Source organism: Miscanthus floridulus, chromosome 3 (assembly GCF_019320115.1).
Source record: "Miscanthus floridulus cultivar M001 chromosome 3, ASM1932011v1, whole genome shotgun sequence".
In the NCBI taxonomy this organism is placed as follows: Eukaryota; Viridiplantae; Streptophyta; class Magnoliopsida; order Poales; family Poaceae; genus Miscanthus; species Miscanthus floridulus.
In genome coordinates, this window is record NC_089582.1 from 7,190,811 (window position 1) to 7,218,071 (window position 27,261).

The 27,261-nt window shown below is 47.0% G+C and overlaps 1 protein-coding gene and 1 pseudogene across 1 annotated transcript; both read left to right on the top strand.

The window, feature by feature from the left end:
- The first annotated feature begins 350 nt into the window (after positions 1-350).
- Positions 351-786, top strand: LOC136544874 (uncharacterized protein At5g01610-like; annotated as a pseudogene).
- A 10,812-nt stretch (positions 787-11,598) lies between these two features.
- Positions 11,599-13,226, top strand: LOC136541309 (probable aldo-keto reductase 3). The gene is made up of 4 exons (XM_066533137.1): positions 11,599-12,110; positions 12,218-12,390; positions 12,504-12,606; positions 12,734-13,226. Exons 1-4 carry the CDS (start codon positions 11,667-11,669, stop codon positions 13,073-13,075), a joined length of 1,062 nt encoding a protein of 353 aa, XP_066389234.1. The 5' UTR covers positions 11,599-11,666; the 3' UTR covers positions 13,076-13,226.
- Positions 13,227-27,261: the final 14,035 nt, after the last annotated feature.

A 27,261-nucleotide genomic window follows, 5' to 3' on the forward strand; every position in this document is an offset into this window, starting at 1 on the left:
CAGTGTAAAATATGAGTTACTAACTTAGCTGCTCGTGTGGGAGTTTAAACTAATTTACAAGTAGCTAGATACGTAGAGAAACAGTCAAGTTCGTAGTTCAGCACGCAGGATCTGAAAGCACAACAGAATGGTCCTCGTCAAGTTCGACGTCCTTTGCCAACCAAGTCAAACAAGACTGCATGTACGTTGTCTTGGAGTGCTTCTCAGTCTGTACAAGCTGCCTGCCTATATATGTGATGTTGCTCCATCTCCCATCACACAAACACTCCATTACTCTCAAGAGCAAACCAGCTACAGTTACAACTACAGTATCTCTTTCTTGCCGCTACTCACAGCTCCACTTGTAAACCATGGCATCCCAGGCCATCGAGAGCCACCGCGCCGGTGCAGAGGTTGTCACCGGAGACGCCACGTGCAGGAAGAAGTCTGTTGAGCTGCTGGAGGAGCTCGGCCTCCCCAAGGGCCTGCTTCCAATGGAGGACGTACATCCTGGAGTTTGGGTACAACCGCGAGTCAGGGTTCATGTGGCTGCTGCAGGGAAAGAAGAAGGTCGAGCACACATTCAAGAAGATCAAGCAGACGGTGTCCTATGCCGCCGAGGTCACGGCATTCGTCGAGAAGGGCAAGCTGAGCAAGATCACTGGCGTCAAGACCAAGGAATTGATGCTCTGGCTCAGCGTCGTCGAGGTATATGTTCCCGAGGCATCGCCAGAGAAAGTCACCTTCAAGACCGGCACTGGCCTGTCTGACACCTTTGATGCTGCTGCCTTTGCACTCGGAGAGTAATCTAAGTTCAAGTTAAAAGTACTACGTTGCTGGTGCGCTGCATGGCCGTGTGTATTTATCTCTTGTTTTGTAACCAAGCATGTATGATGCATTATGTGTGATTCTGTACCGTGGAGTATTTCGGAATTTGATTTCGTATACAATTCAGTGAATTCTGTCAGGCTAGCTCGTATTCCCATTGTATATAGAATCTCCGTGTTAGATACGACCTAGTTGAATCGGACAGACCATAATAATCCCTCGCCCTAGCACCGATCTGCGGCGAGCGATCCGCGGCGACCTAGTTGAATTTGATTGGGCAGCATGGTCGCGCCTCTGCCACCATGCCGGCCGCGGGAACTGATTGTCGAGCTCCTGGAAGAGATCCTCCTCCGCCTCCCGCCGGACAAACCCGCATGCCTCGTCCGTGCCGCCCTCGTCTGTAAGCGCTGGTGCCGCGCCGTCATGCATCTCGGGTTGGGAAGCCACGACGGCGGCCGACTCCGGTGACAGGGAAGGAAGGCACGGCTCACCGTGGGCTCAACAGTGATAGGATGGCGATGCAGGGGTGAGTAGTCGAGGCCATGGCGAGTCGGTGCGGTGCAGGGAGAGCGGCTACACTGCTGTAGTCGATCCGGGGCGACGTCTCCAGCTCCGGCGAATCTTGGCGGACTCCGGCGACTCCTGGCGGACTCTGGCGGCAGCGGACCGTCCTTCTTCTCTCAACTCTCCTCTAGGCATTGGACGTGGCGTGGGTGTGGTTACCAGAGGCGGCGGGGTGTGGTAGAGGAAGCCGGGGCTCTAGTGCGGGTTCTTATTGCCGCGTGGCAGCCATGGCAGACAGCGGACGGCAGCGCACGGAGGGGCACGTGGCGGTGATAGTGGCTTCAGGGCTAGGGTTCGAGGCATGGCAGAGGGCCGCGGGGGCTTTGGTGCCTCCAATTTTTGAGCGGCGTCGGTCAAGGGCAGCTGGCAGTAGGTGACGTCGGCATCGTTAGCACGGCGGGGCCACGCCCGGTGGCGTCAGCTGGGAGGGGCGTGGATCGGTGACATGGCCGCCATCCAAGAGGGCATCCAAGGCGGTGGTTCGCACATACGGTCGTGATGGCACGGGCGTCTTCGGATCCTCGCCGGTGAGCGCGGGTGAAAAGCAGAGGAGGGGGTGGGGGAAGAAGGGGATGACAGGTGTGTGGGGTCATCGGGTCCACCTATCAGCCTCGGGTGAGAGGGAGAGAGCAAGGGCGCATCTGGCGAAGCGCCTTTGGCCGGGGAAAACGGGAATTGCGCGGGTGCCATCGGGCGAGTGGGCATGCGGGAGGGGGTGCTGGGCCGGGTGCTCTGTTGGGCCGGCGCACGTGCTAAGACTATCTCCAACAACAACACCTAAAATACAAGACTTATTTAACGTTTGGGTAGCGCTACAGCCAAAATGTTCGATACTCATTCAACATCTTCTCCAACAACAGAACCCAAAATAGAATCCTTTCTGCAAATGGGTTTCCAGGAGAGATGATACTCATATTTGGGTTATGCCTCTCAGGCAACCCAATATGAGTCTCCCGTATAGGTACTCTGTTAGAGGCTAATTTTAGGTCTCCTGCTACCTATTTTGGGTTTGGGTGCCCATATGGGTAATCTATTGGAGTAAGTCTAAGACGACTGGGCTTCTTTCCCTTTCTCTATTTCCTTCCTATTTCCTTCTCCCTTTTCTAATTCTATTTCTACTTCTCTTCTCATTTCTAGGCACCTATACATGCATACATGCATTTCATACATGTATACAACCCTAGTGGAGTCCACTTAGGTCAACCTTAGGGTCTCTTGGTCAAGCCAGTGCCTAGGCCCACACACACAACAATATTTGTTTAAGGTTTTTAATTAACAACGCATAAGAATCAAAAGAAGCAACTCATAAGTTTTGGATTAATCCAAATGCTCAAACATCTAGCTTAGGTGCTACTTCTGTAACTAGGGTGGCTTCCAAGCATGCATCACTCATCAGGCAATGGTTTCTCGAAAAAGTTTTTGAAAGTTGGGATTTTTGGCTTTATGATTTTTGGGGTTGTTACATGGAGCATTAGCAATTGAGACTTCATTAATTGGTATCAAATGAGGGATCTCTTCATTGTATGGCACTTGATCAGCTTGACCATTTGACCAGACTCCTGACCCCCATGGCCTCAAGACCGGAATGTTGACTGGTGGTGAAGCTGGTGGACCTTTACCAGGCTGTCCAAATCCATGGAAGTGAAATTCTTGGGGGTCGAAGTCATCATCATCAAGGGGAAAATCTTCATCCTGAGCACCTCCCCCTAACATCGCAGCTTGCAAGATTTCACATTGCACACTCCAAGTGTTTGACTCAAAGTTGGTGCCCTCAGTGAAAATGAAAAACCATGGAATCTCTTCCGTACTTGACACTCTGACCTTCACAACTGCCCGAGACATATAGAAGGTCCTCCTCCCAAATTAATAGCCGACCGACAGAAGAAACTGACTTTCCTATCAAAGGTCGAGTCCAGAGATCCAAGTTTAGGCCAAGCATCATAATCCAAACTTAATAGGTCATAATAGCAGTATGATTATTCCATGCTCTGTTATGGGGAGGAAAGAGATGGAACCATTATCATACTGATGGTGGCTTGTCTGGATAAGCAAACCCCTTTCAAAGATGAAGTTGAATCTGACATATGCCTGACCGAAGGGACACGGCTGCATAGAGCGAAAGCCAATACCTCTGTGTTTAATTATGAAGAAAGTCTTCCAAGATGTTGTAGATATTCATGAAATTGATTGGCCCCTGAGGCATTAGGTGTAGAACTATGATGGAAACATCATTGTTGCGTTGCACATGCAACATGGCCAATCACTATGCGTCTCATGATCGGACGACCATCTACCATCTGTCGCTGGGCTCCCAAAGGCATAAAAGGAGTTGGATCGACAAAGCGAAAAGCCATCATGCACTGCAGAGATGGAGGAGTCACTGTAGTGATTGGGGTTTTCCCTCCCGCAAAACATGAACATTAGACTTCGGAGAAGGAATGCCAAGAACAGTAGAGGCAAACTCACCGAAACTCTAGAAGACAGGACAGCGAGAAGCACTTGAGACTTGTGTGCGTCACCGTCGTCCTCAAACTCTATACGCCAGGAATGAGAGCAAGGGACGATAACAGGGGGAGGAGTAATGCCGGTAGAGTGATAAAAGTAATTTCCAAAGGAAGTGAAGCGTCGCGGGTGGGGATCATCTGTCATAGGGTAAGGGGCTGATATGGGAAATACCAAATCCCGTATCTGAGGAATCAACGGGGAGGCGTGTTGATCGAGGCACGAAATGACAGCTGCATGAATCGTGACCAAAGCGAAAGTAGGCCCTGCAACAGAACCGATTTGTGCATTGGGCCCTTAAATGGTCATGGGCCAAGCAACGAGTGCAGACTAGATAAGGCCCCCACAGCTGAAAATCTAGGGTCAATGGGCGGGTTTCTTGGACTAACGGGCTCTTGCCCAAGATACCAGTTTTAGCCCCATTAGTTGAAAATAAACGTTGGGCCGAAGATCTGACGCCAAAATTTAGTTGAGTAAAGACTGAATGTCAGGGAGATTGATGGAATTGGTGAGAGCCCTTACCAGAATTCAAATCCAAAATTGTTGACCCATTGACGATTCCCCATCGGAATCCTGTTTGTACCGGTGAGGGGCCGCGCTCCTGTCAACGGCGAGGTAGATGAACGCCGTGAGATTGTTCTCCATTATTGCACTGCTTCCTCAGCTTCACAGTGACGGAATTCAGAAGCAAAATTGGCACCACCACTGTGCTAGAGGTTGAAGTGGAGCTTGAAAAGGGAGCACTCAAAGGAATGAAGCTTGTATATATGGATGCCCACAGCCGGAGAAGAAACCAAGAACTGGAACCCACATTCCCCAAGAGCACAAATCCGAAAACAAGAGGCATCACCTCAAATAACCGATTGGAGGATGGTTGCAGCTGAAGATTCAGTCAAACGGAATTGGCAACGCCCAAAAGAAAGAACAAGGTAGAGGGATCATGACAAACCGGGGAACCAAATCTGCTAATGATCTCTGCTTCGACCACATGCCCAGGCGTAAAGCTGAGGCCCGGAAGATCCATGGCCGCAGAGAGCTAGGCAAAGACATAGTGGGGAGGCACAACGGAGAAGATCGCCACCGAGATCGCCACTGTGATCGCCCCCATTCGCCTTCTTCTTCTTCTATCTCGATAGGCTTTATTAACAGGTTTAGGTAAGACGATGCCATCCATAATATATTTTTGAAATTTACTCATAATTTTCTTTGATTAATTACGGTTTTCATCTCATAAATATTTTAAATTATGGTCAATTTTCTATTTTGTTATTAATTTAGAATGATTTTTTTGCACAGCTTACTATCTTGTATTAGGCTTACATGAATCCACTACCGGACTCCCAGCCTTTGCCGAGAGCCCGAAGCTCTCGGCAAAGACGAGTTCACGCTCGGCAACCTATTTGCCGAGAGCAGCTCTCGGCAAAGAGCCGTCGGCAAAACATCTACCGGCAAAGGATTCTTTACCGAGAGCCCCTCTCGGCAAAATATTTACCGAGAGTAATGTCAAGGCTCTCGGCTAACTATAGCTCTCGGCAAACTGGGTTGCCCTAGTAACGGCCAACCGAACGCTAACGGTGTGACAGCTTCTTTGCCGAGAGCGACCGTCGGCAAAGAACTTCTTTGCCGAGAGCTACCGTCGGCAAAGAATTGTTAAAAAAAACAAATATTTGCGGAGGCGGTTTTCAAAAAAAAAATAGGTTTGCCGAGAGCCGAGAACCAAGCTCTCGGCAAAGAGGCAGATGTGCCGAGAGCTAGGCTCTCGGCAAAGAGGAAGATTTGCCGAGAGCCCTACTCTCGGCAAAGAGTCCAGAGAGCATTTTTTTTATTTTTGTTTATATTTCCAGCTTCAACAACACATATTTCACAAATATAACACATCATCCACATCACATATATCACAAATATGTCATCCACATCACATATATCACAAATATGTCATCCATCTAAACACATGTCCATCTCAAAGTGCTAAGTTCATCTCACACAAATTCATGTCACAAAGTGCTAATACATGATGAAGAACAACAGGCTCACCCCCAAGGCTCCCACCCCCCGACCCTCCCGACGGCGGCTGCTGCTGCGGCGGTTGGTACCCCGACGGTGGCTGCTGATGCAGCGGCTGGTACCCCGACGGCGGCTGATGCGGCTGCTGATGCGGCTGGTACCCCGACCCTCCCGACGGCTGCTGATGCGGCGGAAGTTGTGGATACGGTTGGTGCCACGACCCTCCCGACGGCGGCTGCTCAGGCACATCATTCGAACCCGCCGATTGATTCTGCACAAAGGAGAAGAAAAATTAGTAATTATAGTAATACTAAGGCATATAATTGTAATCTAAGCGTAGACAAGTCAAAATTTGCAGAACTAGGTATAAAATTGTAATCTAAGCCTAGACACATCAAAATTTCGGCAGCACCTTCCCTACACGGTGGGGTTTCCAAAACCTGCAAGAAAACCAACGGCACGATGGCCGCCCACCACATATCAACGACACGATGGCCGGCACACATATATATCAATGGCACGAAGGCCTCCCATCACATATCAACGGCACGATGGCCGACATGCACAGTAAAGAGCTTTTGTTAGAGAAGTTGAACTCATGTATGAGTAAGGTGGGTATGGGTAAGGCGGTGGAGGAGCGAACAACTCTAGTGGCGCTGGACGACCCATCGTGACGCCAAGACTTGCCACGTACTGAGCCAAGGCGTCAAACCTCGCCCGCTCGGCCTCCCACCTCTGTCGCTCGGCCTCCCGCTCCCTCTGTCGCTCTTCCTCCACCCTAGCCTTATGCTCCTCGAGCGCATGCACCTGGGCCTATAATTTTTCACCGCATTGTTACAAGCAATTTCGAGGAATGTAAAACCAATGAACGACGAATAAAACAGAAATAACCTGTAGTGCTGCCACACGATGCGTCGAAGTGTCCTGCCTTGGGCGTATGGGCACGCTACCACTCGTGCTGCTTGTCCGGACCTGTGAGAGAGTGGGAGTGGTGTGCGGGTCGAGCGTGCTGTTGCCGATGAGGTACCGCCCATGCTTCTTGCCTCCTCCCACCCTCATGACGATGTCGCCGTCAATGTCTGCGGTGTGCGGATCCCAGTCTGCCCCATGGACTCCCCTTGCCGCCTCGGTGTACTGACTGATGCGCTCGGGGATGCTCTCATTGGTGAACGACTCGGCTGGGTCGTCCGGGTTCCATTCGATGTTGTCTGTCGCCTTGCCCTTGTGGGCCAGAACCCATGACTTGAGCTCTCCACATGGCTGGTTTTGATGTGCAGCCGACTGCGAGAAAAACAAGACGATTATAAATCATGCAGGAAAAAATGTCTAAAAGAATAAATGAAGCTACACCAAGTCACGTACCCATCTAGCCCCGAATTCGTGGATGTTAAGGTTGCCCTGGTGGTGTGATACACCTGGCATTAGCAAACGCCGTTCCCGGAGGACGGTGTGGTTATCCGCCCAATTGCCACTCACCCACCTGTCGACCATCATCTGCCAGGCCCGCGTTTTATTGGCGCACCAGCCAGGAGGCACCTGTACGACATCAAGTACATTGATAGATATAAGAACAATTCAAGCCTACCCAACAGGAAGGTACTGTCGAAACTCTGTCTCGGATCAGAGCAGACCATGGAAACTAACACCATCTGCGCATCCTCGGGTTGTCCAAAAAAACGTGGACAATTCGAAACAGATACGGTTATTGATATGCAAAGATCTGCATATTTCTAACCGTATCTCTTTCGAACGGGAGACACCTAACTGGGTTACATGGAGATACATGACCAGGACAAAGAAAGAGTGGTTATACCTCAGGTGGCGGTGAAGTCAGGCTAGCGGGGCCGTGGCGGGTCGGTGCAGTGGTGAGGCGACGCGGTGCGGGCAGACCTGGGGACACCGGGGTACTCCGACTCGGCTCCTGCAAAAAGAAAGAAAGAAGGAAAATAACGTCAACTCAAAAATTGGGCAGCATCTCCCCTGAACGGTGAGGTTTCCAAACCTGAAAGAAAACCACGGCACGATGGCCGACAACCACATATATATCAAGGAACCACATGCAGCTTAAGTATCAACTACTACTACTCTAACTACTACAACTACAACTACAACTACACTAACTACTACTACCACTACTAATACCACTACTACAACTACTAACTACCAACTACTACTAATACCACTACTAATACCACTACTACAACTACTAACTACTACTCACTACTACTACCACTAATACTACTTAGTATACCTTGTTCCTCTCCGCGGCGATGGCGAGGGCGAGGGTGAGGCCAACGGCAAGGACGAGGCCGAGGCCGAGGCCGACGGTGAGGACGAGGCCGAGGCCGAGGGCGAGTCGAGGCGCGCGCGAGGGCGAGTCAGAGCGCGGGCGAGGACGAGCCCGAGGGCGAGGATGAGGAGGGGCGCGGGCGAGGACGAGGGCGAATCGGGGCGCGCGCGAGGGCGAGTCAGGGCGCGGGCGAGGACGAGCCTGAGGGCGAGGACGAGGAGGGGCGCGCGCGGCGGGGCGGGAGAGGAGGGGCGTGGCGTGGCTGGGGCTGGGCGGGCTTGGACGGCCTGGCCGGCCGTGGAGGGGCTGGGGCGGGCTGGCCGGGCTGCGGCGGTGGCGTGGCTCGGGCGGCGGCGTAGCTCGCGGCGACGGCGTGGCTCGTGGCGGCGGCGAGGCTCGGGCGGAGCGGTGGCTGCAACGCGCGCGGCTGGGCTGCGGAGGCGGTGTGGCTCAGGCGGCGGCGTGGCTCGGGCGGCGGCGTAGCTCGCGGCAACGGCGTGGCTCGCGGCGGCGGCAGCGCGCGCGGCCAGGCGTGGCGGGCTGGGGCGAGCAGGAGCGGGTTTGCGGGGCTGCGGCGGCGAGAGAGTGAGAGAGATAAGGCCCGAAACGGTTAAGTGGGAAGGCACTTTGCCGAGAGCCAGATCTGGGAGGCTCTCGGCAAACCTTCCACCTTTGCCGAGAGCCGTCCGATCCGGCTCTAGGCAAAGTTTTTTTTTTCAAATTTCGTTCAAAAATTTTAACTAGCTAACTGCACAAAAAAATATTTAAAAAAAAATTATTGTTTGCCGAGAGCTACTCTCGGCAAAGAAAAGTTTTTTAAAATATTTTTTATTCGTCTAACAAACTGAACAAAAAATGATATTTCTCAAAAAAAATTAAATATTTGCCGAGAGCAGCTCTCAGCAAACCTATTCGCCGAGAGCCAGCTCTCGGCAAACCTATTCGCCGAGAGCCAGCTCTCGGCAAACCATTGATCCAGGCTAGGTAAAAAAAAAAAGAAATCTGCGCCGAGAGCGGGCCCAGTTGCTCTCGGCAAAGAAGCTTTGCCGAGAGCAATCCCCTGAAGCTCTCGGCAAAGAATATCCAAAAAAAATTAATAAATAGCAAACGGCTCCGGAAAAATACGAAATTTTGTCGTGTTGCAACTTATGCTCTCTAATGGCTATACAAAAAGTTTGGAACTCCAAAACTAATTCGACCGTGACATTGTTTGAAAATCCTAGTGGATCCTTCTCAACTTTATGAAACTTATTCGGAGATGTCTCAGATTATAAGAATCATACACAACCACTTGCGCAAAACATTTTCAATTTTTTACCACAGCCTCCAAGTGTGATACCATGACTTCATTGCAACTATCACAATTTTCCGAATTCGTTTCCTTTTATTAAGAATTTTTAAATCGTTCGGCGACATATGTTCGTGGTCTTCGATTCGTAAAATAAAAGGTGAAAAAAACGTCAACAAGATGTTATTTGCCCCCAATAATGCATAAATAGCATGAATATCATTTTCTACTTAATTTGTTCCCGTGTTTAAATCAATCGCTGTTCAAATTTTAATCGATTAAAAAAACTCCTTGAAATGCAATTAATTAATTATATATAGCAAATAATTACAAAAATACACAAAATTTTAATATTGAGTACAACCTGTAGTATGTGTATAGAGAAAAAAAGTTTGGAGCATATGAAAGAAAAAACAATTTAATTGGAGAGAGTTAGGAGAAGAGAAACACATGCACATGAAATATAGAAACCACGTTTGCCGAGAGCCTGGGAGGGGCTCTCGGCAAATATTCGCCGAGAGCAGCTCTCGGCAAACAGTTTTGCCGAGAGCCATAACGTTGGGGCTCTCGGCAAAGTGGTGACGCCGTTAGGGCAAGTCACGGCGATGGGCCCACGGCAATGTTTTGCCGAGAGCCTGATTTTGCCGAGAGTGCGGCCCACGGCAAAGGCCCATTTTGCCGAAGGTCATTTTTTGCCGAGCGGGGCTCTCGGCAAAATGGCCCACTTCGCCGAGAGTTGTTGTTTGCCGAGATGCAGGCCCACGGCAATCTTGTGAGTTCCCGACGGCCCGTGTTTGCCGAGAGCCGCGCTCGGCAAACGGTTTCTTTGCCGAGATCCCGCGTTTTTGCTCTCGGCAAAAATTGCGGCTCTAGGCAAAGGACGTTTTTCCGGTAGTGATCCCTAGTTATTTTGTCAAGATTTCTTATTCCTTCATAGGATTATAAAAGGTTGTCCATGAATGAAGATGTTTCTAGATGCATATATGCAGCCATGCATGGAGAGGAAGAGTGTGTGACAGAGTGGTGATTTTTTTTTTGTTTAATGAAAATAATGTGTTTGTAAATTTACATCTAGATCTACATATCATGATCTAGATTGCTAGTCGATGATTTTAAAGTTCAATTTATGACTTTAAATGCATATATTTTTAAGTAATTATATGTTTTGGTTATGGGATACTGATGGACGGGTCATGGATGTACATGAAACCAAGGCACAATATCTCTTTTTATTTATCCAGGATATGTGAAGAAATTCATTTGAGCCGCCAAAATGCACGCGGTGGTCAATATAAGTAGACAAAAGATATATATTGTTCATGCTATGATCGCCATAACCTCATAATGTGACAAGATTCAAATACGATATAATAATATGCATGGTCAGACGAGGTCTCATGGAGAACTTCACGATTTTGGTCCATCATGAGTAGAGACATACATCAACCGAAACAAGCAACCAAGAAACCATTACACGAGAAGTAGGTGCCTGATAACGTTGTAGAATGATTTCCAAGATGATTACCAAGGGCTTTCCTCCCTGTCGGAATACATATATACAAACATAAATTTACATCGTTCGCAACAAAAAATGTAACATTCATAGACTCAGTTTATGTTGGATGAGCTTGTTTGTTGTACTTTAATACTCCCTTAGCTTAATTATAAATACATGATGCTTATTACAAGCTAGTTAGTTAAAAGTGTTATATTCTCAACCTCATATATATTCAGAAACAAAGAGAATATTTGTCAACTTCGTGTGAAAGGAGTAAACAAGTTGCCCCTCCCTGACGTCTTGGTTGGGTGTTTATAGAAACCAGGAACAGTCCTAGCTAGTGTGGTTTGTACAACAATTCAGGTACAAAGGATAGATACAACCATAACAAACTATCTACCTTCAGATACAAGACAGGAAACACGCTAAACAACCCATCTCTAGAAGAAATTGAGAAGAAATTTTTTCAGGGAAACGTGTTACCGAGGACTTTTGCTGGACTTTTATGTGTGGCCGGCTTTCAATATTTTGAAAAGTACGTCCCGTGCACAGGTAGCCGACGATCTGACACACGCCGTGACGCCAGCTGCAGGGTACGTACAAATAGCCGTGCACGGGAACGCGACAACGACCGCACTACGGCCTACTACTGCACCGTGCACCCAACGCCAACAAGAGAAACGTAGAGCAAGGCCAGCGAGACCAGCAATATCATGGCGGCAGCACCAGCTCCGGCGTGTGTCTCGCCGCCGCGGCCACGCATGATGAAGCTGGGCTCGCAGGGGCTGGAGGTCTCGTCGCAGGGCCTGGGCTGCATGGGCATGTCGGCGGCATATGGCGAGCGCAAGCCCGAGGCCGACATGGTGGCGCTCCTCCGCCACGCCATCGCGGCCGGGATCACCTTCCTCGACACCTCTGACATCTACGGCCCGCACACCAACGAGGTCCTCATCGGCAAGGCGCTCCGCGGTGGGGCTGTGCGGGAGCAGTTGCAGGTGGCCACCAAGTTCGGCGCCACGCCCGACTTCAGGGGAGTCCGTGGTGACCCGGCGTACGTGCGGGCGGCGTGTGAGGGCAGCCTCCGGCGGCTCGGCGTCGACTGCATCGACCTCTACTACCAGCACCGCATCGACACCACGGTGCCTGTCGAGGTCACGGTGAGTTAATTGGTCAGTCGCGTAGGAGTACTTGCATTGAGTTCATGCGTTGACAAGTTGCACTAATGCTTGCATTCTCTGAAACTTGTATATAACTATATATGCAGATGGGTGAGCTCAAGAAGTTGGTTGAAGAAGGCAAGATCAAATACATCGGGCTATCGGAAGCGTCGGCATCAACGATCAGAAGAGCGCACGCAGTTCATCCGATCACCGCCGTCCAGCTGGAGTGGTCTCTCTGGACAAGAGACGCTGAACAAGATATAATCCCAACCTGCAGGTACATATATATCCCCACATTGTTTGTTTTGGTACCTAAGAATGGAAAACTCAGTTTGTTGTGGATGGATCAGAAGCCAAGGTACATACTCTGTCTGTTCTCTCAATTTTCAGAGAACTTGGAATTGGAATTGTGGCATACAGTCCACTGGGCAGAGGGTTCTTCTCCAGTGGAGCCAAACTTGTCAGTGACCTGCCGGACGACGATTTCCGCAAGGTACGGTGACCTATCCCCTATTCCTATCCATAATCCACATGATCCATCCAACTCCAAGAGACTATATATTGTGCTTCATCATGTACGGAATGTATTGTAATGCCATTCGATATATATGATCTTTCAGACTCTACCAAGATTTCAGCCAGAGAACATGGAGAAAAACGCGCTGATATTTGAGCGTGTGAGCCAGATGGCTGCGAGGAAAGGATGCACATCATCGCAGCTCGCACTGGCTTGGGTTCACCACCAGGGAAGCGATGTCTGCCCCATTCCTGGAACAACGAAAATCGCCAACTTCAACCAGAACCTGGGAGCGCTGTCGGTGAAGCTCACGCCGAAGGAGATGGCCGAGCTCGAGTCCTATGCCGCCATGGATGTCGTCCACGGTGAACGCTACCAAAGCACCTTATTCACCTGGAGAGATTCAGAGACGCCTCCACTATCTTCTTGGAAAGGCAGCAACTAGCTAGATATGTATGTACTATTGTTATCTGTGTGTACATATTGTTGATAGAGTTGAGGTTATCTGTATTTCTGTTTCCAGACTAGCTATCTACTAGTAAGGTTGCAATATCATATATTCAAATAAATGTTGTAATAATTATTTCGACCAATCATTCAATGTTTTTTTAGCCTTTTAAGAGATGGGATTGTACTGTTTGTGCTAGATCATTGTTGATTACTACGGTGGCGTCATACCAGGAGTTTAGTACTTTAATTAGATAGACTCACCAAAACCGCAAGAAGTTTTTTTTATGTTTTTTGAAGTTGATATTTTTTTTGTTATTACACAGTACAACACAGACACACTCACAACGCACGTACACTCACCGCTATGAATGCACGCACGCAAACCCTATCCCTATAAGCATCTTTGAAGACTGGGCCGGCAAAATAATAACTGACTGTGTTATGGGGATCTTCACAACCGGTTCGCTTTATAAACTAGTCGTGAAGTCACCTGAGGCAGCACAAGTGCATTGTGAAATGAACCAATCTTGGTTTATGGAATCGCGTGACCCAAATGCTTGCTCTTGCGTTAAAGGCATTGAACTTGTAGTGATACCACCATCACTACATGTGTGGCCAATATCGGTTTAGCAGGGGTGGATGTAAAGCCCCATTCTGTAGATAATAGTATGGTCAATATATACCAAATATTAAATAGTGAAAGGTTTCTTTGTCGTTTGTCACTTGATCACAATCGTCCGATGGGGATCCCATGGGCTCAATCTCTTTCACGCATATACAAGTTAGAGTACATGTGCAAACATGTGCGGAGTTTAAGTCTGATTCCAATGCAAAATGAACTGGACTATGAAGTATTTCTATGCTCCAGCACTCTCTCCCATATACACACAAGTTAAGTGTTGGTGCGGGGTTCGATCCCAACACAAATTGGATTGAATGATATGACCATTGATAAATTTTTGAACCTCCTGTCATAGACGAATTAGAGAAACGCACGTCTAGGAATAGTATCACATGATCTCTAACTAAACATTCAACCACATGTTGTTGTAATAACATAACAAGTTGAATGTTGTATTGCAATGCACGGGTATGATTGCTATACAAAACAATGAAACTTTCAATCACAACAGGCTTACTATCTCACCAAGCTAGTCCTATTTTCATTCCCAAATTAATTTACATATGTACATGTACTAGTGCAATACTACTCTTTGGAATAATTAGGGGAACTAAGGTGCAGAGGAGGTTGTTTACAATACCCTTGGTCCAAATCTCATCTAGAACCCCTTGGTGAAAAAAAAGCGTAGTAAAGAGCATGGTATAACTATTAACTATGTATTTTTCTTTATTTTAATGTCCTCTGGCTGTTGGTAATGTTGTAAATTGATATCCAAGACGATCACCGAAGGCTCTCCTCCCTGTCGAAAATAATACACATAAACATTACATGTACGGACTTAGTTTACGTTGGATGAACTTGATTATTCGCTCAACAGGCTAAACTTTTTAATAAAACTCCCTTCGTTTCTGAATATATATGTGATTAGTAGAACAAGCTAATTTGCTAAAAGTGTTTTGATAACATTTTTCTTAATGTCAGATATATTTAAAACAAATGGAACATATGTCAGCTTAGTACTTTCCAAAACCTAGCTGCATCTGTGCAAGAAATTAAGGAGAAGAAAATTGCTCAGAGAGACGTGGTAATCAACTTACCGAGCGCACTGAGTTCTTCCAAGGAAACAGCGGGCGTGGCGCAGACAAGTATTATAAGCTCTGTCACCAAATGAACAGAGCAAGTAGTCATCTTTTCCATGTTCGGATGGAGTTACTCCTTTTCCTCACAGTTCTATGCATACTGCTTTCACAGCATGGTCTATACACTACTACACAAATGTTACTAGAGGCGGGTGATTTGGGTTTCCCGCGGCGGGCAAAGCCGTCCGCCGCGGCCTAGAGGCCACGGTAAATCGTGGCTTAACCGTGGCGGACGGCTTTGCCCGCCGCGGTTAACCGATTTACCGCGGCGGGCGGCGTAACGTGCCCGCTGCGGTAAATATACTTTTACCACGGCGGGCACGTTACACCGCCCGCCGCGGTAAATCGGTTAACCGCGGCGGACACCTTTTGTGGCCCGCCGCGGTTATGTGTATTAGCCGTGGTGGGCTTTATTATTTGCCCGCCTCGGTAAATTATTTCCTGAATTAAAAAAAATACAGCAGGCATATAAATTCAAATAAAATACAGCATGCATATAAATTCAAATTCAAATCCAAATCACATCCAGATTTCACAGATTAAACTTAAAAAGTATGCAGGCATTACACATGAGATAATATACATATATATACATTCATTTCGTCATTCTTTTCATCGTTAATTCATTACATTTACATATTAAAGTCGTTATACATGCGCTAAGGTGTAATCCTGCGGACACATCATCGTGGGCCATTTTCTCAGCCTCTCGTACTCCGGTAAAATCGCTAGCGGACTGTTCTCATGGAAGAACGTGCCCCCTTCAAGCACGCATTTGTCTAAGGCAAACTTACATATGTCCGCCTTTGTCTGCTTGAAGCTGTGTTGGATGCTCTGCATGTCTCTCGACCAGTTCAATCCATTCTTGAGCACCCTCCAACTGCTGCTGTACTGCTTGCACACCCTCAGGAACTCACAGGCATAGAAGCCACAGGTTTGTGATCCTACCGGTTGTTTGGCACACTGCATGATCGATACGCAAGCATTACAACATAGGCATTAGAACGCATATGAACGGAAAGCACAATTAAATCTTTGTCCCTGACTTGTTCCTCCTCGAAATTCAATTCTCGAGGCACCACCGGCATCTGTTCAGGGTTTGGAGACCGCGCACTTTCAACTTCGTCGTCCCTCGGTTGGTAGGTCGGATCATCTTCGTCCTCTGTACGACGTTTCTTTGTTGGCCTCGGGGTCACGGACACGTGGCTCTCGAGGCTAGTTGATGATGATGCACTAGGGGTAGGGTCGCGCCATTCGCTTATCGGTTCCTCCGCCATTGGAAAGCTACAATGAATACATATTTCAGTTGTAAAGTAGAGTAGTACTAGAGTAGTAAAGTAGAGTAGTACTAGAGTAGTAAAGTAGTAGTAGTTGGCTCAGATTTGCCCCATTGTCATCACATCGCTTTTAAACTGGTTGCTTGTATCTGGTATACAAGCCATCCTAGTTTAGCAGGGGCACTCGATCATCATCGCCGCTGCCTCAGCATAAAAGGGTTCACATCATTGCATATGCCACTGCCTCAGCTTAGAAGTGTGAAAAGAATCATCATTGCAAATACCAAACAAAAGCCATCAAGATAGTTTCAAAATTCGGCCCCAAAGCGCTAAGTCCTTCGGCCATCAAGATAGAGTCACTGCCTGAGCTCTTGTTTTAAAAGTTCATCATTGCATATATATGCCACATAGATGGAGTCAAAATCAAATAGTAGAGTGTAGTAGCAGATAGAGTATAGTAGTAGCAGTAGGGTGTAGTAGTAGAGTATAGTAGCAGCTAGTAGTAGCAGCCAGCAGTATAGAAAATAGTAGTAGTAGCAGATAGTAGAGTAGTAGAGCCCACAATAGGAGACACCAAACAAAGCATATGTGCCACAAAAAATCAACATAGGACATGGGAGTATAGCAGTAGTAGAGTGTAGTACAGCAGTAGCAGCAGCAAGTATCCTCCTAGATTCAGAGATAACAGTAGTACAAATCATAGGCAGTGGAAAAAGCCAACCCCTTCTCTTCCCTTCCTGCTGTCTGAAACTGAGCACCCACTCAAGAGTAGTACAAATTAAAAGGAGCAGATCCAGCAAAGGACATATAGGCAGTGGCATCATATATATCTAGTGCTCAGTTAACAAGAATCGCATCATAGGCAGCATTTAGTATTTTTTTTTTCCAAATTCATCTCAACATGTGCCATCATAGGCAGTGGCATCAAGTGCTCAATAAATAGAATTGCATCATAGGCAGCAATAGTTGGCATTGCTCAGGAAAACTAAAATCGGAGAAGAACATCCATAGTTGGCATTGCTCCATAGGAGGGATTAGGGGAGCAATTGGCACATTACCGGGGCGGTCTCCTTGGGGCTCGGCTGCGGAGCTGGCGGCGCTAGGGTTAGGCCGCCGTAGAGGATGGCGCGGGGCCATGGATGACTGCGGAGACGGAGAGGCGGACGAAGACGGGGACGGGAGACGGGGGAGGATAGCACACCGGCGTGGGGACGCGGACGGAGGTACATGGTGCCCACGCGGAGAGCACACCAGCCCCGGAGGAGGAGGATGGGCCTAGGGTTCTGGCCCGCGTTCTCGTCGACATCCAAAGGCACCATGGCGCGGGTGCGTGTGCATGGAAGGAGGACGAGGGCACCACGGCGTGGAGGGCAGGGGCGACGATGGAGGTGCACGGCGGCGGCAATGGCGCGGCGGCGCGGTGGTTTTTGGGCAGCCCTTCGGCGGCAGCGGCGCAGTGCTTTTTGAACCGATTTGGGGGAGGTGGCGGAGTATATATAAGGCAGCATTAACCGCGGCGGGCCTCTTAGGACGCCCGTCATGGTTAATATTTACCGCGGCGGGCTCCTTAGAATGCCCGTCACGGTTAATTTTTACCGCGGCGGGCTCCTTATAACGCCCATCACGGTTAATATGTACCGTGGCGGGCCTCTTAGAGCGCCCGTCATGGTTAATATTTTTCAATCTTATTTTACCTTTTTTCAATCTGGAATCTTATTTTTGCCTTAGGTAGAGCAGTATATATACTAGATAGTTAGCTATAGAGGAGTATGTATAGTAGTAGTAGATAGTAGTATAGTTTGGAGTAGTAGTAGTAGAGTAGTACATAGTTGGAGTAGTAGAGTAGTAGTTGGAGGAGTAGAGTAGTAGTAGAGTCGTAGTTGGAGGAGTAGTTAGCTATAGAGGAGTATATATATATACAAGCTTGTCTTGAATGGAGTCCACTACAATAAGTTACATATATGTTTCTGGGATACATATATCATTTTGGTGCAGGTGCTTTCACCGTCCTCTTCTCACCGTCGGGGCGGGCCCACGACATCATCCTGGACTTGTTGAATCGGTCCTCGACGGCCTTGATCTTCTTTAGATGATTGGTAAAAAGCTCGAGCTCTGCGTAGTTATTGTATTGTTCAGGACTCTGCACCCCATTAGCTCCCACAATCCACTGCTTTCTGGACACAACCACATGCCTTTTTGGGTCCTCTGCATATATATAGTAGGCCACTTGCGCGACATTGGTTGCTAGTACCCACGGGTCATCTTTGTAGCCGATACTTTTGAGGTCCACGGTGGTTAGCCCATAACTGTCCACTGCAACCGCATTCGCTTTGACCCATTGGCAACGGAAGACGGTTATGCGTAGGTTTTGGCCGTAGTCAAGTTCCCATATTTCTTTGACTTTCCCATAGTATTGCCTCCTCTGGCCCGTGGACTCTTCTTCGCCCTCGTATCGAACACCACAGTTCTGTGCCGAGCTCTTCTTGTCCTTGTCTTTCGTGTGGAACCTATAGCCCTGGACGTCATACCCTTGCCACGTGGTGATTTGGCTGGATGGGCCTAACACAAGCCTCTTAACGGTCTCCGTATCTTCATCAGGGCATCCTTGAAGGGGTATGTGTTGCTCTTTGAGCCACTCTATGAAATTGTTCTTGTGATGGTTCTGGACCCATGCCTCCGTGCGCTGCCCATCATTAGCGGCGCAGATCTCTTCCAGGTGCTTTTCAATGTATTTCTCCATGCTCACTAACTGATGAAGGATGCTGTAATGAGCTTCTTGCACCGTTCGGTTTGCCACATCGGTGCATACTTTTTGGCCTGTGCACCCCATCCCTGAGGTTTTGCCTTCGTGGTGATGTACAGGCAGCCCAATCACCCTCCCATCTCTTATGTACCTCATACACCAGTTCATGGCCTCCCCGTTGTGTATGCCTCGATCATAGAGCCCTCCGGGTAAGCGCGGTTATGGACGTATCTGTTGAGGGTGGACATGAACCGCTCATACGTCCACATCTAGTGTAGGTACACGGGGCCCAGTTGATGGATCTGATCGACCATATGCATCATTAGGTGTGGCATAATATCAAAGTAAGATGGTGGAAAGCACATCTCAAGCTAGCAAAGGGTCTCCGCGATGAACTCCTTCAGGGCAGGCAGCTCAGCCTTATCAATGACCTTCTGGGTGATGCGGTTAAAGAAGTATGACATCCGTATGATGACCATCTTCACGTACTCTGGACGGATAGCCCTAATCGCAATTGGTAGGAACACCATCAGCATGACGGGGCAGTCGTGTGAGTTGTAGCCGGTCATTATGAGGTCTTTCATGGAGACCAGGCTCTTGATGTTGGAAGAGAAACCAGTCGGCACCTTGATACCCCTAAGCAACTTAAGAAAAGCCGTCCTCTCGTCTTGCGTTAGGTTGCAGGCCACACCCGGGATATCAACTTTACCGTTCTGAGGCGGTCCTGGGTGAAGGTCTGGCCTGATGCCCAGATTGACAAGATCCATCCATGACTTGATACCATCCTTTGTCTTGCCCTTGATGTCCAGCAGGACACTGATCATGCTTTCGAAGACATTTTTCTCTAGGTGCATGCAGTCGATGGCATGGGGTGTATTCAGTGTTTTCCAATACGACAGGTACTTGAAGAAAATTGACTTCTTCTTGAAAGGAACGGCGGCGGGGACTTCCTCCGTCTGGTCCCGCTTTCGCTTCCTTGTCTGCTTGGGCCCCTCTTCAGGCGGCTTCTTCTTCTTTCCAAACTCCACTTGATCCATGTCCTTGACCATCTCATACACCTTTGTCCCCCAACTAGTCTGCATCGTTTGATCACGCTACGGCTCGTCCTAATTGTCAAAGTATTTGTTCATAATACTTCTTCTATACCTGTGATTTTTGGCGAGGAACCATCTGTGCCTCATGTACACCATCTTATTGGATCCCTTAAGGTAAGTGTAGCAGGTCTCGTCGATGCAAATTACGCAGCCGGTCTTCCCTTTGATCTGCCCCGACAGTGAGAAGAGACCGGGGTAATCGGTGATGGTGACAAAGATGATTGCTTTTAGTGTGAACTTCTCCTTGCGGGATGCATCCACCATCTGGACCCCAACATCAAATAGTATCTTCACTTCCTCCATGAACGGCTCCAGGAACACATCTATATCGTTGCCGGGCTGCTTCGGTTCAAAGATAAGCATGGTCAGCATAAGGTACCTACGCTTCTGACATAGATGGGGAGGTAGGTTGTACATGGTGAGCACGACGGGCCAAGTGCTGTGCGAGCAGCTAAGCTCACCGAACGGGTTCATCCCATCGGTACTCAGCGCGAACCTAACATGCCTGGGCTCCTTGCCAAACTCCAGGTAGGCCTCGTCGAAATCCTTCCACTGCTTGCCATCGGATGGGTGCCGTAGCTTGCCATCGTCTTTCAGGCGGTTAGTTGATGCATGCCAGGACATGAGCTTGGCATCGTCCGGGTTCCCGAATATTGCACGTAGACGATCGGTCACGGGCAGGTACCACACCGACAGTGCTGGACTTTTTCTGTGCGTGTAACCCTCTTCTTCATCGTCCTGCTGAGCCGAGATCTATTTGGCCGCACTGCTCTTCTTTGCCCCCTTCTTGTTCTTCTTCCGACCACCCCGCAAGCCTCCCTTGTCTTCTACATCCACGCGACAACCAGCATTTTTCTTGTACCGACTAAAGCTGCAGTGCGGACAACTCGTCAAATTCTCATACTCATTGCCCCGATATAGGATGCAGTGGTTAGGGCAAGCATCAAACTTTGTAAGCTTCATCGCCACTGGCTGGATCAGCTTCTTGGCCCGATAAGTATTGGTGGGCACCTTGTTAGCCGTTGGGTACGTGGTGGCAAGGTAGCTTAACAACTCATTGAAGCTAGTGTCAGACCAACCATGACAAGCCTTCAACATCAACATATGGAGGTTAAAACGGAGCACCGTGCACTCCTTCAGACAATCACCGCCGTCCTTATAGAGAGGATCAACGACTGCCTGCTTCAACTCTCTGAAATTCTCCAACCACTTTGGGCAACCCAACACAATGTCGTCTTCATCGAAGTGTTTGACTAGATCTTCAACAAGCTGCACATCCTCGGGTTGGCTCACAGTATCCTGACCATCACCACCATCGCCGGCTTCGTCGGCCATGTCTTGCATTAGATCATCCACCGTGATGTAATCACGACAACTGTTGTCACTGTCGGCTAGCGCTGCTGCTGCTGAAGGATCTTTATTCACCAGTGGTGCTGTCGTCGTCGGCGTCGAAGAGCTCACTCCAGATGCATCGCCACTCACACCAACTCTTTCGCCATGAAATGTCCAGACTGTGTAGCCCTCGACGAAACCATACATGATCAAATGAGTTTGCACCTCGCTGTCTCGGTGGGCTTTCAGGTTCTTGCAACGAGAACATGGACATATGGTTGTCATCCGCTTCAGTCTCTCACGGTGAGCTTTACCAGCCACAATAAACTTCCTTAATTCAAAGAGGTACCACGGATCATTCACTCTATCGATCTGGTACATCCATTCCGATCTATCCATCATATCTGCGAACATTATCCGTCACAATCAACATTAAATAAAGAAGAATTAGGAGAAATTGATTATTTTTACGTCCAAAATCATGAAAAAGAGAGGAAATGACGATGTGAAAGATGAAGCATGCATCTATGATGAATCTAAAGTTAAAGAAATACATGACATCATTTTTTGCATTAAAATTGATCTAGATCTAGATCTAGAAAGAACTCTAGGTGATGGAAATAGAGAGAGAGGATGGAAGGAGAGAGGGAGAGCCTTTATGAACCTCTTATGATGTCCTCCTCCCTCAAATCCAAGCCCTTCAACTCAAATCAAAAGTTTCCTCAAATTTTAGGGCAAAGCCTCCCCCCATGAGTTTTGAGAGAGGAAGACCCATGGAGAAGATGAAGGGTTGTGCTGTGTATTTGTATAGGCTTTACCACGGCGGGCAAGATAAAACGCCCGCCTCGGTAAATCAACTCTTTACCGCGGCGGGCAGTTTAAAGAGCCCGCCATGGTAAATCGTATTAACTGCGGCGGGCGATTCATACCGCCCGCCGCGGTAAATAACGATTTCCTGTGGTGGGCAGGTAAGGTGGCCCGCCGCGGTAAACTAATTTCCCGCAGCGGGCGCCTCGGTGGCCGGCCTCTGGCCGGCCACCGATTAACCGTGGTGGGCAAAAGAGGTGCCCGCCACAGAGCACATTTTGGCCACGCTGCGCAAATTGATTCCTGTAGTAGTGATATATCAACTATCCAAGTACTTTGGATGCAGTTGGCACAAAAGAAATATCTTCTACAAGATGTGGTCGCTGAGAAACCTCTTGCCAACACTCGTTGGATGGACCTCTTTCGCTGGACTTTTATGTGTGGCATTCATTATTTATTGTGAACAATTATCTATACAACTCGACTCAGAAAGTACTATTCTATCTATACCTACTAATAAAGAGGTAAAATTTTATCTCCACCTATTTTTTGGTCTGGCCATACCTTCACTAACTTTGTGAACGTGAAAAAACCGCCTATAACCCTTCTCTTTATATAACTAGGAATCCAAATCCAATTAGATCTCTCCGATTTCGGGTGAATAGGAATCTTAATCCAAATAGGAAAAAACTAGGAATCTTAATCCAATTAGATCTCTCCAACACTGAGTAACCGGAATAGGAATCTTAATCCAAATGCAAAAATATAAGAAGAGAACTCTAATAAAGAGGAAAGAAAGGTAGAATTTTTTTGTTTCGTTTCTTTTCGGTTCTTTTTACACTTTTTTCTGGTTTGTCCGTTTTTACTTGCTCCGAGTACATGTTGCTTTACGTTCATTTGGACGCTTTTTCACTTGACTCTGAATATGTTTTGGTATTTTTCCCATGACTATTTTCTAGAGTACATTCCAATTTTTGTCATGACTGTTTTCTACTTGGCTTCAAGTATGCTCATATTTTTTCTCGTGGATGTTTTTTACACTAGCTTGACTTTTCTGATTTTATTTTCACTGTTTTCTTCACCTAGTTTTTCGTGTTCTAATAAATATAATGAGAGTAAAAACAAACAATAAATAAGAAATCACAGCCATTTTAATCTTTGACTTCTTAAGAAACAAAGATTTTTACCACTAAGTTAATTTATTTTTTGACTCAAACTTATGACGCATGCTATAACTCACTATGTATTGGATCCCGTTGTAACGCACGGGCATGTTTGATAGTATATTCATATATTGTCACACCCGATTTTAAAGATAAAATGAGATGCATAATATTATGTGCGCCCAGAGATCAGTCACACATATAAGTCGACAAATTATAGATAGTATCATCATAAGTGTTTATTACATCACGTATAATAAGACAGAGTCTTCACATAAATATAGTGGAAGTATAAAGAAAAATCTCTCGCGGAAGCTCCATATCACAGGGATGTCAACTGGTTGACCACAAGTCTAGCAATCCTCAGGAAAGTCGTCATTACCATAGCCATCTGTTACCCATCCGGGATTTTATCCAAATAATGAAAATAAACAAACGTAAGTATGTGTCGTACTCAACAAGTATAACATGGGGTTCATGAGGCTCAAAAAGCAGACACAGGTTTAACAACATTTAACTTTTAGTTGTCACAATTTTAGTATAACAGTAGCAACAAGTTGTTTTAATCCCAAAGTAAAACATATGATCAATGTAAACATGAATAATAAATTGCATAAACGGATAATTCTTAGTGATCATATATTCGATAAGGGTCCAAGGCCGCTCGTGACCGTGAGCATAGCTAATATACCAGTTTTACACTCAGCAGTGGTTGTACACTTTCACTGTGAGTCGTGATACCCATATGTCTGAGTTAATTACTCCCAAAACACTTACAAGGTGAGCAGGCATGGTTCACTATGAAGCCTTTCAAAAGTTCGTCTAACAAGTTAGGGCCATTAGATTCACTCTGTGGGGTCTGCTGATTGGGACATAAGCTGGAGTTGCAGACCATCATAGAGACCCTTGAGAAAGCGACGCTGCTTATCAGCATCACCAGCCACCTCATTCGAAGCATAACGTGACAACTGAGCAAATTTGTCACGATACTCAGCTACAGACATAGATCCCTGTTTCAGAGCCCTAAATTCCTCCTGCTTTAGCTCTATCAATCCTTCAGGTATATGGTAAGATCTGAAATTCTTTTCTAAACTCCTGCTAGGTGATAGGAGCATTGGTGGGACGTCCATACTCAAATGCCTCCCACCAGTCTTGAGCTTTTCCTTGGAGTTGTCCTGACGCATACAACACCTTCTGCTGGTCGTCGTACTGCGCTATGTTGAGTTGCTTTTCCACTACACAAAGCCAATCATCTGCTTCTAGTGGATTAGTGGCATGTGAAAACACTAGGGGCGGCCCTTCAAGAATTCACTACGCTTATCACGCAGTGCTCCACCAATTTGTTGATACTGCTGATTCTGCACCAGAGCTTGCATAAGCTGTGTCTGCACTGCCAGAAGCTGCTCAATAGTAGGTGGCGGCGGTGGTGGTGGATGTGGGGTAACACCTCCATGACCTCGGCCTCTTCCTCTTCAAGACATCTGACATCTAACACAATATTTAAAATTTAGAGATTTACATGTTATAGACACTTATAGAGATATAGAATACATTCTGAAAATTTTCTGGACGAGTTCCAACCTCTATAGCTCGGTAAAACAGTCATATCTCGAGTTCCAGATATCCAAAAGAGGCGTTCTTTATATGGTTGGAAATATTAAGAAATTATCTATAACTTTTATTCAGATCACAAGCCCAGATTCTGTGGTTAGTGTAATAAAAAATAGGACACAACCGAATCTATTCCAGATTCCAGACTGTGTAGAAACTTCAACTTGAAACAGCTATATCTCTCAAACTAGATCAGATATAGGGGTGATTCCAGAGGAATTAGAAAGATACTTAAGTCTAGTTATTCCCATAAAAATTTCATAAGTTTTGGTTGAGTAGATTTAGATTGGCATTGAGATAAGGGCAGACTGCTCCAAAAAACAGATCCAAGAGAACAAGATGTACCAAACCCAACTATTTATGTATTGACTCAAACTTTAATATTCTTAACTATGAAACTTGTGGACATGCCCACAAAGTTCCAGCACTCATCACAAAAACCCAACTCACACATAAACATAATAATAAATCAATTAGGCACACCAAGGTCACACCACACTACTAGACTCGACTTGACTCAACTTGACCCATGCTACTAACATTTTATTACATAGAAAGAAACTCCAACACCTATGGGAGAGATTTATGGGGAAGCTTCTCATAAATCATTGGCAGGCTGAGGCACTCCCTTTGATCATCTATCACTCGTTGGTACCTCTTAAGAGTATCCTGTTGTGCCTTTAACTAATCTTCCAGTCGCCGAATCTTCCCTACTAACCCATAGCCAAAGTGCACCATCACTTGACTAGTTGGATCCATGCCCTGAGGGTCCATCATTGCCCACTCCAATTCAGGGTGTTAGCGAGGGAGGAATCGATATTGGCCCTCCTTCATATCTTCAAAACGGCGGCCACGGAGACCCATGCAGGCTTCAACGGCTGCATCTTCTATGCCATCTTCCATGGTGGCACGATGAGAATGATGCGAATAGCTCATGTCCAGCTACTATGCTTCCTTCTCTTCATCCCTGATGGAGATGCATGCCCTAGTCTTCCAATAAGTGTCCTCCAGAAGGTACGTATGTTCTTCACAGACATACTCCATAGCTGTGTCCCAATCAGCGTAGTAGGTCTAGAGAATCCCCATAAGTCGGTGGTGCGAAATGGAGGATTCACACCCCGACTTGTACCAGATCTTTGTAGTCCATCCTATGGCAGGGGTAGGCTGATCTTCTTGATCGGCGTCCTCCTCCTCATCATCATCAGACAATACAATGACCTCCACTTCTTTGGGTTCTTCTTCTTCGGGCCCTTCCTGGAGTGGCTCAAGCGTAGGTGCAAGTGCTGGTGAGTCAACTTCCTGCTCCTAAGGTTCCTCCTCACGTGGCTCCATGGGCTCATACAATCCACGAGGCGGGTAGTAGCCTCCGGTGCTGATGCGAGCAGTCTTATTGGCACGAGACATCTACAAAATTGGATTTAGTTAGATTATAAGCAATAATATTCATAACAAAGTGCGACGAAAGAAGAATAAAATTTATCAAATAACAAGATGGGAAGCATAAAATGAGTGAAGCAAAAGCAGCTAGAACGACCATTGCTAACTAGGCTTGCGTCCTACAGTCAACACGGGTCTGATAGCAATCTGTCACACCCGATTTTAAGGATAAAAACAGATGCATAATCTTATGTGCGCCCAGAGATCAGTCACACACATAAGTCAACAAATTATAGATAGTATCATCGCAAGTGTTTATTACATCACGTATAATAAGACAGAGTCTTCACATAAATGTAGCAGAAGTATAAAGAAAAATCTCTCGCGGAAGCTCCATATCATAGGGACATCAACTGGTTGACCACAAGTCTAGTAATCCTTAGAAAAGATGTTATTACCATAGCAATCTGTTATCCATCCGGGATTTTTATCCAAATAATGAAAATAAACAAGCGTAAGTACGTGTCATACTCAACAAGTGTAACATGGGGTTCATGAGGCTCAAAAGGCTTGACACAGGTTTAACAACATTCAGCTTTTAGTTGTCACAATTTTAGCATAAGAGTAGCAACAAGTTGTTTTAATCCCAAAGTAAAAACACATGATCAATGTAAACATGAATAATGAATAACATAAACGGATAATTCTTAGTGATAATCTATTCCATAAGGGTCCAAGGCTGCTCGTGGCCATGAGAACGGCTGATATACCAGTTTTACACTCTGCAGAGGTTATACACTTTCACTATGAGTCGTGATACCCATATGCCCAGGTAATGACTCCCAAAACACATCCAAGGTGAGCAGGCAGGGTTCACTATGAAGCCTTTCAAAGATTCGCCTAACAAGTTAGGGCCATTAGATTCACTCAGAAAATAGATGTAGAGCCCCCCTTCCCGATGGCACAATGACGCACAACCTATACACAAGGGGACAGAGGCCGCACTATACCCGATT